Source organism: Harpia harpyja, chromosome 1 (genome assembly GCF_026419915.1).
Source record: "Harpia harpyja isolate bHarHar1 chromosome 1, bHarHar1 primary haplotype, whole genome shotgun sequence".
Lineage (NCBI taxonomy): Eukaryota > Metazoa > Chordata > Aves > Accipitriformes > Accipitridae > Harpia > Harpia harpyja.
The window spans coordinates 15,895,800-15,909,720 of NC_068940.1; the positions used below are offsets into that span (position 1 = coordinate 15,895,800).

The 13,921-nt window shown below is 37.0% G+C and overlaps 1 protein-coding gene across 7 annotated transcripts in view; it reads right to left on the reverse strand.

The window, feature by feature from the left end:
* Window positions 1-215: 215 nt before the first annotated feature.
* Window positions 216-13,921, reverse strand: part of RELCH (RAB11 binding and LisH domain, coiled-coil and HEAT repeat containing) — an 87,474-nt gene continuing 73,768 nt past the window's right edge. For all 7 annotated transcript variants that reach the window (XM_052780785.1, XM_052780776.1, XM_052780767.1 and 4 more), the window contains 3 exons: window positions 13,371-13,459; window positions 8,463-8,533; window positions 216-2,040 (listed from right to left, as the gene is read on the reverse strand). In XM_052780785.1, the coding sequence (XP_052636745.1) occupies window positions 1,920-2,040; window positions 8,463-8,533; window positions 13,371-13,459 (281 nt within the window). In that variant the 3' untranslated portion in view covers window positions 216-1,919. The remainder of the gene's footprint in view (window positions 2,041-8,462; window positions 8,534-13,370; window positions 13,460-13,921) is intronic.

The following is a 13,921-nucleotide window of genomic DNA, read 5'->3' on the forward strand; positions in this document are numbered from 1 at the left end:
GAGGAGACCCTGCATGAAAATGTCAATAAAGCCACATGACTAGAATCCAAAGTGAAACAGACACACTGAGATGGTTCATTTACAAGTTCAGTCTACCATCTGCTATGTACAAAAAAGTTAAGGCTAAAGAATTTCTGCGCATTAGATCTCGCTCCTGTAACAGCTGTTGTGATGCAATAATCTTTTTCAGAGAAGACTAGAAGTAACAAGACAAGGCAGGTATACAAAACTTTTTATTGACAACAGAACAACAGAGAGGAACGTCACCACTTCCCATTCCTCAGGAATGTCTCCATTTCACAGTCAGTCTGCTAAAAGTATACTTTCATGGTAACAAGCAACAAGAAGGCATGGAGCTGTCTGTAATCTGAAGAAAAATGTTTAATCAGTGCAATGTAAAGGGACTGACAGTGTGCAAGTGTGCAGCAGGCCCTGTCACAACACAAACATGGCAGGCGACTGTATATGCAGAGCCAACAGGCACAGACACGAAGCAGTCAGAAATCTCAAATTTTATCTCCATTAATTCCATCTAAGGGCAATACCTGAAATGCTACTCCATCCGTATTCCATTTCAAAATGGAAAAGTGAATACTTTCTTCCCTCCCTCCTTTTACTTCCCCTGTCCTCAAAGATGTTAATACTTCCAACCGAATGGTACCGTGTCAGAGAATGCCTGAGCTTTTATATTTTGCTACCTCATACCAGTTCATGCATGCACTTGAGTTTACTTTCAGAAGCTTACATTGATATAAAGAAGGGAAAAAAAAGTGCTGCATAAGAATAAAAGGATTTAGTTGTTAATGCTTCCTCACTGACAAAAATATTTGGTAGTTGAAGACACTCCTTGTAATGTCATTTTTATAAAGTATGTACGCAGTCTACTTAACATTTTCAAGACACTGCATGTCAACCATCTTAACATAATTTCAAATACTCTGAAATTAAATTTGAACTGAGATTCAATCTAAACAACAAAATATCTGAATTTTAGCTTTCACAGTATACACAACTGCACACTGACTGCAAGATGAAAGCACTCTTTCTCCTTCATAAGTTTCCTCTGCCTGCAGAACTGTACTGGTACTCCTGTGTAGTAGCTTATACATTTGTTAACATTTATTACTTTATTGTGTTTTTCCTTGACTTAGTGGATGTGCCTCTGGATGTGTAGACTGGTTGTTAAAGTGCTTTAAAATAAAACAGAAACTCCAGCAAAAGAAAACATCCCTCAAAAAACCACAACAGATGTGAGAATTTTATCTGAAGGACTTTGTACAGCATTTACAATGTCAGCATAAAGCATCTGAAACATGAGCATTCCCTGCAGACTGATGCAGTGCAAGCAGTCTCATACATTAGATACTGCAACTCCTCTGGATTCAAGATGCACAATACTTACAAAAACAACCCTAGAAGCACAGACAAATGCTGGTGGCTCTTCCTCTTCCTTTTAGAAACGTAATAAAAAAATCTGCATTACTCTTTCATAATTTAAATACATAAGTAATCTCCACTTTTATTACTTCATGACAATGACTTCAAATTTACATTATTTTAAGTACCGTCATAATAGCTCCATGTATAATACAGATATTTGCTGATATCTTGTCAGAAAATAATAAAAAAAAAACCAAAACAAACCTTCCACTATATAAAAAAAATTATGCTGGAAAGACAAGAACACAGAACAGGGACTTGGTACAGACTATGATTTCAGTTTTATATCAACCACAGTTAACCCAAAATTAACAGATACACAGCGATATTCAAAAGCAGTGCAAATATCTTTGGAGGTTAGAATAAAATTATACTACAAGAACATAAGACAGAAGAAATTAAAAGGCAAGTACTTCAAGTACAGGAACCAGTCTCTGTGAGGTCCATCTTAGTGTTAGCTGGGAGTTCCTTTTCCCATCTTACTTCTTTCTCTGAAACACATTAGCCAGCATTGCACCTGATGTAGTCAGCTGGCCCATTTTGTTCAAAAACTTGGTCTTTGTATCTTCACTCACGAGGCTTGCTGCAATCGACATTGAGCTAGGAAAGTAAAAAATTTAGTGACATAAGACTAAAAAGAAAAAAAGAACACCGTGCTGTTACTTAATAAGCAACTGAACTGTCTTAGAATTTTAGAGGTTTCAAGATCACAAAAGACCAGTCTGTCAAGAATTGAAAAACCATAACAATCAAGCCCAAATACACACTGTTAAATGAATTATCATGCCCTCGCAGTCCTAGTGAAAAGTTGTAAACTATTTTTGTGCACGCTACTTTTTAGTACCTTTAGAAGTCACCACATTAGCATTTGTTAGCTATTTGGCAATTGGTCTAGTGACAAATACCTCTGTGAAAGATTGGTTTTACCTTCTCACTGGAAATGTCAATCTTATTTAGTAGAAGAATAGTACTGGTTCAGACCAAGGATCTACCTAGCCCAAGTATCCTGCCTCTGACAGTGACCATTAGCAGGTATGTAGGAAAGAGTAAAAGCAAGTACAAAACAGTGACCCCTCTCCTTAATTTCCAACTCTCTTATTTTCAAACTATTTCCACCTGAGCAGAGTTTAAAATTGGTGCGGACTGTCAATCTAGTCACTCACAATGAATGTTTACATCACTTGTTCAGCTTTCTTTCGATCTCCTTGTAAATTTCTTGTAAACCCCACCCTGGGGCAGAGTCCTACTAGGTCTACCCCTCGCTGGGTAAAGAGCTTTCTCCTTCTGGTTGTTGTGAATGTGACTCCTACTACCTTTGCTTGAGTGTTCCTACTTCATACATACTAGAGAAGACAATGGAGAGTTCACAAATTTCCCACAAACTGGATTAGAAGGAGCAACCCAATCAATGCTGGACCCACGAGATGCTACAACTTTGAATATGTTAAGAAATTATCCCAATGCTGCAAAATTAACTTTTTTTTTTTTTTTAATTTACAACATATCAGTGAGTTCAACTTCAGATATATGTAACTGTTCAGCATAGTAGCAGTAATCTGTCCCAAGACAAGAGTGCAACAAGGCAAATGTATGATAGCAGGAATATTAATAAATACTCCATACTTCCTGTATTTGTAGTTAAAATGGCAAACATTTTTCAACAGCAGACAGGGCCAATTTTACAAAACATTACCAGTGAAATTCTCCCTTGTGAGCTCAGCGTGGACTCTTGTGTTTAAAAATTAGACCTAAGATCACAACATCTGTCTTACTGGCACAGGCCAGCTTCCAAGAATTGACTTTTCAGTCTGCAAGGTAGGTCATAAACAGTTCTGTTAGACACTTTTGCATCAAGGCAGGTCAAGTTGAAGTTAACTTCAAATTGCTTCAACAGAATTTGAATGATTTCTTCAAAGGTAGCAGGGATGCATTCAGTATTTTTTCCCATTTCATACCACAAAAAAAGGTGCTTAATGGTAACAAATTCTGGTTCTTTTTAAACAGACTACTTGAAAAAACAAAAGGGAAGCTTCTCACTAAAGTTGTACTGTGGATTTACAGATAACTTAATTGTATCATAACTGTATCTCTTCAAATGTATCCCCCATCCCTTCTACTTTTTAAGCTGAAGTGACTCCTGTCTTCTGCATTTCCACAGTGCCTAATGGACCTAGATCCTTGAAGGGGCCTTAGGTATGCCTCACATAGCATACCTAAGAGTATCACAAAGCATACTCCTAGGTATTTTTTTCAGTACATCTCCTATTAATGGAAGAGGTTATCCAAATCAATCATCTCAATGTAAATATTATTATTTGGTATTTTCTGAAAAGCTCTGTAAAGTTCCTCATTACCTAATATTTAGTGTTTAAGCATCTTTTTATTGCAGGTATGATATCTGAATTTTTAATGAAGTTTAAAATTTTGAAAATTTTTCTCAGGTTGTATCTCTTTTTAGACAACATCTGATTAAAATTGACATTTTATTTTAAAAATAATCTTTTTATTCTATTTAGCAGCCAGTGATGAACATACATAGTGTTTTGGAATGATTTATAAACTTTTTACATGAAATATTTCTTCCAGGCACAATCACACAGCCAGACATCTTTGGCTTGATTTAACATCTACAGTCAACTAGGAATCCCATATTTCCAGCTAATAAAACTTAGCAGGTAAAACTACTACTGTAAGATGGATTTCTTGTGCAATTTCCCTTGATTTCATGATAAAACAAAGGCATATAAATTATGTAAATAACAGTTTATACTTGCTATCAGCTAGGTAATCACAAGAAGCTATTCCAGCCTATGATGTATTCTAGAGTTGTATGTAACAAGGGAAAATGATTTGGGAAATATAGTACGTTCCAAGCATTAGCAACATTAAGAAAATAAAATTGCTCACTTCAGAAAAGAAAGCCTAGCAACTGGTGACAAACCTGTAGTTGTTTTAAGCAAACTGTGCTGTCATTCTAATGATCCTGAATAAGCTTGAGGAAAACCAGGAAATGTTCAATGGACTTTCAAAACAGTTTTGGGGGATATCAGCCATCTGATGTTAAAAATTAAAAATTAAGAACTGGAGTGTCTAGAAGTTCATGTTTTCTAATATTATGTTACTGTAAACAGAAAGATAATCCACAACACTCAACATACTTAAGAGTTTAAATATGCCTCAAAAGTACTTCTATTACTATATGAATTGAACATTTAAATATAATAATAAAAGCAATATGAAATCAAATAATATGAGTCTCATGTCTTTAAAAAGTAATCAGAGAACCCAACAAGGCAATAACATAGCTTGTTTGAAACAAGTAGTCCTATAGAAAAGTCCTTGCATTTACTCATTATTTAAAAACCAAAACAAAAACCAACCCACAAACAAAAATAATGTGTAAGCATCAAATTTTTGACCAGCATCTAGATGAATTACATGCTACCTGCTTTATGGGAAAGCTTTAGGCCAAAACAAACCTTCTTGCTGGACATTTTATAAAAATCAGTTTGTAACGTAAGTTGTTACCCATGATTGAAATACCTTGTTAATTGCTGAAGAAAATGTTTAACAAAAGTGGCTATCCAATATTTAGAAAGACAAAGCTTAATCTTTTTTTAAAAACTATTTCTGTGACCCCCTATTATTTGACCAACCTTTTCTAACAGAGAGGGGCAAAGATAAGATAACCAACAGCATCTTACAGTTGCTTTTGCATCCAGTTTTATTTTTGTGCATGCATTCTGATGTTGTTAACAAAAATCAGTAATTTATCTCCTAGCTGCATTTAAATCCTTTGTCGAATATATATTTAACACTGAAATTAGGAACTGAAATTCGCAACAGCTTAGCAAGAAAAAGGAGATATTCATGTATATGAAAAGGTCATTTCTTCAGCGGTAAAATATTTCGTGTTAGTTTTGTACGGTAGAAGATTGCAACCATAGCCTGATTTTGAATAAGAAAGGGGAAGGCTAATTAAAGAATGAAGTGACACATTGTGAAGACTTATCCTTTTCAAATCTGAGTTTTCAGCAGCTGCATTCTAAAAGAAAATACACTGGATGTTGCATCATGTTTGCATTTATCTGTTTCTGCAATGGCTTAATAGGACTAACTACGATTTCAAAATATTTTTGTAACAGGGATTTTAATTCAGACCTCTTAGATTTAGGTTAACATGTCTGCACTGATACAAGCTAAAGCAAGGTAAGTCTAAACCCTATATGAAATAAAAGTTGATCACTCAAACTCTAGCCACACAGAGAACGGCTTTGATGAACTAAATAGGTTAAAACATTTGAGAGAGGTAAAAGCACACATTTAAAAAAAAAAAAATAAATTAAAAATCCTGTCCAACTGAAGAGAACCACTTGAGAATTAGGAAGAGCTCAGCCAAGGAATTTTGTTTCATAACCTTAGGTTTCACAGTTCAGTTAATACAGGTAAGATAATAAAAACCCTTCAGGTTAAGGTTAATGGTGTTCTTTAAAGAGACCAGTTTGATAGCGCATACACTTGCTGCATTCTGGGAGAGAAAAAAATTTCTTTCACAGTATGTTTGCCTGAGAAGGAACCAATTTCATCTTTTCTAATGATCTCTCCTAAAAGGCTGTCAAGAAGTTGCTCAAGAAGCAATAAATTAATTTACTTCAAAAAAACCATTTTTCAGGCATAAAAGTCTTATCTATTTAGATACATACACTGCTTTTATTTTTTTCTTTACACAGCCAAAGTCTGAGGTGGTAGCTTTTTTTATTGCACAAAGAATTAAAAGGAAAAAAAGAATATTGGTTAGTCCGTAGATAAAAAAAAACAGTCCATAAAACCCAGGCAGGGGAAATATTTGCAAAGTAACAGATGCCCACATATGCAACTGATTCGAATGAATCAACTTTTTAGTCAAAATATTAAGTCACTGCTTATGCGGAGGGATCTCCTTACACAGGTTGGTTGGTGAGAGTCTGCAGCAATTGCTTAGCATCAGATCTGCAGAGTCTGGCTGTTAATTCTTCCTTATCACAATTACCTATTGGTTATCTACTATGCAAGGTACATAGTACAGGGAAGACCTTGATAAAACTAATGCTTACTTGCAAAAAGTAGGATATGTCTAATGGGGCAACTAGCAAGTTTCTATCTTGCCAAGAATCATTACTGGTAGGTTGTTTTCTGAGGAAATAGCTGGCTTAAGTGCCAACCTTTAATATAGCCGAAGGCAAGCTAAGCATTCACCATTCTTTAAAAATAAAAAGCAAATGCACAGCTGCTGAAGAATCTGAAGGATACAGGAAGGGGATGGGCATTCAGTGTATGACTACCAGGGGACGGAGACGGGGATGGGACACACAGGTATGCATGCCAGAAAGCTCTATTTAAGAGAAGGCAGAAAGGATAAGGACAAAAGTACAAAGTTTGAGGAAGTAACACAGTGAAGCCCTGGGAAAAAACAACAGCATGAATGAATGCATTTTTTGGTTCTTGACTGACTGGCTATTTATGTTGCAAGCAAAGAATATGCCTGTGGAATGATTAAGTCAAACAAACCTGTTCTTATTCTGTGAATAACTAATATGTCAAAGAAATACCTGTTTCATCACGAAAATTGCCACTCAACTGGAATGCACTTAGTCAGTACAATCCCTGCTTCGTCATATTGCCACAGACAGAACCAACTACCTTATTAGAACAGATACACTACGGATTGTGATTTGTTGCAGAACCTGGATATTTTTCGTCTTAAAATAATTTCCCTTCAGAAGTCTAAAGTTCTTTTCTAGTACACCTTTAAGAGTTGACCTGATGCTCATGTCTCAGATGGATTCAGTTCTTACTACACTCCATTCATTATCAACTACATCAGTAAGCAGGCTAATTACCACTAGTAAAGTCTGAGAGATTTTATTCGGTGCATGAAAGACTGACTCTTTTTCTATACCACGTCTCTTCTGTTCAATTCTTGTACACCTTTCCTATTTCAGTCATTCTCAAACTACCGGTTGCTTCCAGGATTTTGCCTGAGCTCTTTCAGGAAGTAAATTCTATAAATTTCTTACAGGTATGGAAGCATGACATAAACAAGTTTCAGTAACTCTCTTGATTGCCATGGCCATTCCCATGGTATCAGGACTGAGGACAGATTCTCTTTTTTCAGATACCTACTGTTTCTTCTCAAACTCTTCCTGGCAACACTGCTAAGGATTTATTATGTTATATAGTAATCCATGAGAAGTTACCTGCTGGTATGCTGTTCCAGGCAACAAGCAGGCAAAAGAACACATACACCTAATCATAATGATGCTTAGCTTTCCAAATTTGTGGGTCTGTTCGCTTCTTTTGTTATCAGGAGAGAGCCTCATACATATGATACCACTTCTACCATGAGGCAAATTGATACGTACACGCCACATGTCTGATGCCTCACTGGAGAGCTGGGTTTACTGTGCATTTGCAGAATGGGTGTTTTACTGCAGTGCAACATAGGTGGCATTTTCCCAAAGCCAACATATTTACTAAATAGTGTTTTCACATAGGTAGGTCAGTTTATACACCAGAGAAACCGTTCTCGTGTACACTAGTCACATGCAAGCAAAGACAGCAGCCTGGAGCAGGTCATTACCATGACCAGAACAATTCCTTCAGCCTGCAGGCCACCCCTGTGAAAGAGGGTTGCAAGGTGCGTGCCGCATGCGTTGCTCTAAGCACTTAAGCCAAGCACTCGCTGCTTTCTCAGATTCAGGACAGAAATTCAATTACTTCTTTAAATGGATAAAAAAATAAGAACTAAGTAACATGGGAAAACAAGAACATCATTGCTACAATAAAAATGTGTTGTCCCGTGTTTTACACTGGAGACAGAAACAACCACAAACTGAATTAAAGATGAAGTTCCTAAAATCTGTTTTCAAATACAGAATATGTCAGGGCAGGATTTCTGGTCACAAGCCTCAGACACCATTATGGAATACACTCTGCAGAACATTACTCTGGAGGCAGAGAAAAAAGAGAAGTGGAAGTCTTACCCCTGCGGTTCTTGGACAGTCTTGTTTTCCACTTTCTGTTCACACTCTTTTATCATGGAGCTTAAAATAACCTAAGACACATAAGGAAGAGACATACATGACATTTTTTCTTTTACATTAACACTTCGTATGAAATCTACTCCACAACTAATTCTGACATTAGCAGAACTGTTTAAAAAGTTTCTCTGCTATTTTTCAAGTGCACTTAAATTCCAGCTATCTCACAATGCCTTGTGGCTAGCAACAACAAAACCATTCACAATACTTTTAAGGAAGAAAATGTTTTTGAAATAGTTACAGGAATTCAAGACTCCCTCCAGCTTCCCTTGGCATTTCAAAATAGAGCTAAAGCAAACTCACTTCTATGACACACCTCCTTATCTTCCTTTTTTCAAACAATACTTTTATTTATTAGCAATTAACTTTACCATACATTCATCTTCCCTCTATTTTCCTTTAGAGAGTTTTCAAGTACGTTTTAAAATTTGTATCTTTACCAACATTATGCATGAAAGAAAAAGCAAGGAAAGAAAAGAAAAAAGTGTGATGGCATCCTGAGACAGTATCTTAATGGAAAGGAAGTGCTAAAGCAAACTTGGTATCATTTCACTGGTGTCGTCCAGGGCTTCTATGAATCAAGGTTTTTTTATTTTACTTAAGCAATTGCAACGTTAAAGTTTTCTACAGAATATTTAAGACTAAACCCCCCCCCCCCTTACATTTCTCCAGCATACCAAAAATAAAGGAACAATTCCCAATAGCAGGCTTTGAAAGAAATCATACAATTCATTGGACAGGTATATAACTCCCTGCCCTGCTCCACAACAGTACTGTTTTAACACGTTAAGACAAAAGCATCTGAAACACTTAGGCAAAACAGTTGCAATGCAGAGTGTGAAACTAAAAACATCTATATATATGTACCCACTGCATAAATGGAAACTTTCTCTGCTCACAGCTCAGGAGAAAGCTAAGCATTTTCTTTGAGACAATCGACTTAAAATCTAAAAGCTACAAGCAACTAAAATAAGTACCAAAACCTGAATATATACAATAAAGGAAAAAATCTAATTTCAATCCCTAAAATACAGATCAGTCACTAATGGTTACTACCAAATGTAACTATTTTAAAATGTATTTATATACATAAAAAAGCTGGTTTCTGTCAAATCCCTGTTAGACAGCTGCAGCACAATATATCCTTTGAAACCATTTATTACACTGATAAGATGTGGCCCGGTCTGCAGATCTGTGCCACTGTTCACTCTGTTTCTCCAAAAGTATTACTTCAACATTTGAAACAGTTTGGGTAGCAGATGTTATATACCCTTGAATGTTTCAGAAAGCAGCATTCAAACCTGTGTATGAGTCTAACAGGACTACAACTCTTACTGCTAAATTTGCTATCCTTCACCTGCATAAAAAATTACTCAAGTACTTAAGAGTACAGAGGTACAACAGAAATGCATTCCAAATTCCAGTGAAAAAGCAAGCTTTTCTTTCTGTATCAAAAGAAAAGTGAAATTTCTAAGCACAGCGGCCATAACTTTTGTTACTTAGCATTTCTGCCTGTGCATTGGAGCACTTCTACTGTTTTGTACATCTGTCTGAATCTAGGTGTTCCAAATATCAACAATATGAAGTCTTGATCAAGGAGGAAAATAATTCAGCAAGGACCCAGAATCATTTGAATACCGGGATGGAGCCCCCATCCACTGCACAGCTCCTTCCAGGAAGGCTGCATAATTCTTGGATGAAGTAGAGCAATTGCTCCCTCTTCCCCAAATTAATTTGTCTTGAACTTCAGGGTGAAAACAGAGGAAAGGTATAAATATAGTCTCATATGGCAATTTTACATTATGGTATTGCACCTACTGCTCCCACCTATTCCCTTGGGTTCTCTTTGTTTGGTCATAGGGCTGACTATGAAATCACTTAGATCTCCTTTAAGAGAGACATTTTAGACATGTAACTCTGTATTTAGAGACATATAAGAGACAGAACCTGTGCTTAAGAATTATAAACAATACTGCAGATGGACTAAATATTTTTATCAAGTACTGATTATACCTCACTATCATGCAACTCAAAATCCAACTATTTTGAAAAGAAATAAAAGGCAAGTGGTGAAGGGGGAAGAAGGGACTTGACATGGAATTAGAGATGCTGGCAAAGTATCTAAAATGTCTGCACCCTTTATGAGAGGGTCTGGCTTACATGCCCAACTCGCACTTTTGTTCACGTGAATGAAAGGAAAGCAAATATGAGGGATAAGTGGCAAATGCTGCCTGACAGGATCACACACCAATTCCACAAATGTTACATTTCCAAGATGAACATAAACTGTGTACTGATGTTAGAGCCACAAGAGCTAAGGCTCTGTGAATATGTGTTTTTGTAACTGATATGCCATTTGAATTGTGAATAACACCACAGCGATCAAAATAAGAAAAGGGTTAATTCTGTTTATGCAAATGTATAACTATTTGAACCAGTGAATCACATTTACTTCAGAAAACATAATTTTAAGACAGAAGGCTTGAAAGACAGACACTAGAACTACCCAAGCCTCAGAGATCTCTATCACGGTGCCTACAAACTTCCTGTTGTAGCAAGATGCTGATTAAGCCCCAAATTTCCAATTCTACAGTAAAAGCTGTAGTGAGTTTTCTAACCCACTGGAGCACAAGTAAATATTTTTAAATTTATGTTTCTCTCTGGCAAAAAAACATAAAGCACTTGGCATCATGCCTGAAGCCAATTAATCACAGTGATACAGAATGTGGTAAAGGAGGATTGAGAGCTGTCTTCTCTTATTTATTTTTAATCCTATTTAAGCCCTCAGTTCCTTCTCCAGTCACAAGACTCAAACTCAATCAAATAAACTCTTTTGTTCTAATTCAGGGCATCTTTGACTATGCCCTTAAACCTTAGAAGTTGCACTAACTACTATACAAAAATGAAGTATTAGTATTTTTATCAGTTATCCCATTAGTGAATATGACAGAACAAAGAAAATTAAACTAAATCCAACTTTTGCTTACTGCAGCTTTCAGATATATTCTTAGACTTCCCAAAACACAATACATCTCCCAGCTCTCTCTGAATACAGAGTATCATTGCCAGATCTCCTCCAGTGCTGCCTGTGGTAAGGAAGTACAATTCTGTTGCCTTTGACTGATGCTCAGGTCACTACTGTCCCTTCTGACTCAGCCTTCTGAAGTCAGATTATTTCCTTTTAGGTCTGAAAGTTCCTCAAATGAATTTACCTCCAGTTCCACATACTGTATATTATATAAAAAAATAATATACAGAAAATAAAAGAATGAGACTATAGGCTATCAGACTGAAAATATAACTGGAAGAAAGGACTTTGTTACCAAGTACAAGAATTCAGAACTCCTACAGAACAGAGTCATCTCAATTAAGTCACTTTTGCAAACAGAAGAAAAAGTAGTTGCTTTTCTCAAGTACAAAGTAATCCATGACAGTGCAATATTAACCTTCAAAAACCAGAAGGATGTTCCTTTGTACATTTTGATTAAATCTTTTCCTCCATCACTTGAAAAGTTCACACTGTCAAGATTTTCCCAAAATGCAACTATACTACATCTCTCGTTCTCAGCTACTGACTTAATATCTATGTGTTTCAATCTCTGTTAGTGTTCATCCTCTTCAAGTATTTACAAAAAAGTGCATAGACATATGGCCAAGATTTTCAAGTTTCTCAAGTCAGCTTCTCCTGCTAACTCTTCTCTTTTGCTACTTTCTGTAAGCTCCTTCTATCAGAGATCTTGTTAGCTCCTGTCTTGTCCTGTCTGCTTATTATAATCTGCGTTTTACGCTTCACAGAATCACAGAATGGTTGAGGTTGGCAGAGACCTCTGGAGGTCATCTGGTCCAGCCCCCTGCGCTCAAGCAGGGCCATCTGGAGACAGTTGTTCTGGACCATATCCAGATGGCTTTTGAGTATCTCCATAGACAAGAGACTCCACAAACTCTGTAGGCAACCTGTGCCAGTGCTCGGTCACCCCCACAGTGAAAAAGTGTTTCCTGATGTTCAGAGGAATCTCCCTGAGTTTCAGTTTGTGCCCACTGTCTCTGGGCCTGTCCCTGGGCACCATTGAGAAGAGCCTGGCTCCGTCCTCTTTGTACCCTCCCTTCAGGTATTTATACACAATGATGAGATCCCCCCCAAGCCTGCTCTTCTCCAGGCTGAACAGTCCCAGCTCTCTCAGCCTCTCCTCCTAGGAGAGATGCTCCAGTCCCTTCATCATCTTCGTGGCCCTTCACTGGACTCTCTGCCGTACGTCCATGCTTCTGTACTGGGGAGCCCAGAACTGGACAAAGTACTCCAGATATAAAGTACATCCCATGTATTTCAGGACTACCCTTTCCTCATCCTTGCCTATCATTTCTCTCCTGAACCGCACCAATTTTCATCTGCATTCAAGGCCAGGCTGGATGGGGCTTTGAGCAACCTGGTCTAGTGGAAGGTGTCCCTGCCCATGGCAGGGGGGTCGGAACTAGATGATCTTTAAGGTCCCTCCCAACCCAAACCATTCTACGATTCTATGATACTGTGGCCATTGATTTAGCGTATCCTTGTTTTGATGAAAAAACAGATGGGAAAAACGTTTCCTTTTTCTTCAGTCTACAAAGATCTATGTTTCTACATGCATTTCTGACAGCTGAATATTCCTCTGCAGAGGTCCTTGGCTTAGAAATACATTTTAAAAGATTTTACTGGGTTTTAAGTCATGTGACCTATTCCTTATGAAAAACCCCCTCAATGCTATGTTTTGATACCACTTAAGCTCTCCTTAACTTTTGTTTTTAAATACCATTACATTTCAACTTTTGCTGCCACCTGCATCTCATACTCAGTTAGAAAACACAGCTGCTCACCTCATGCTCTGGTGAGAGATGTTCCATGTCAGTTCGTAAACACTTAAGTCCTGGTAAAAAGTGATTGACCATTAAATCCTCTGAAATAACTAAAAATCAGCTTGTTAAGGTATTATAAGGATTGTCTTCTGAAATGATACTTTTTTTTTTTCTGTCTTCTGATAATGTTATTCAACTGAACACAGGGACAAGCTACAGTAGCAAAACCCTAGAAAACAGAGCAGCATTTGGCACTTCATGACTAATAAAAAGATCTTAAACATATTTAACTCCATATATTTCATACATCCATACCATTCTTTTCATATGTTTTCTTAATTTACTGGTTAAGATCAAGGGCTTTATTTTTTTTAGCTTTTTTTTTTTTTTTTTTTGGAAAGTATCCATCAGTTCCACTGTATTAGGTCTGGCTGAGATGGAGTTAATTTTCCCCATAGCTGCCCTCATAGCCCTGTGCTTTGTAGTGGTAGCTAGAAAGGTGTTGATAACACACCAGTTTTTGGCTACTGCTGAGCAGTGCTCACACAGCATCAAGGCTGTCTCTCCAACAT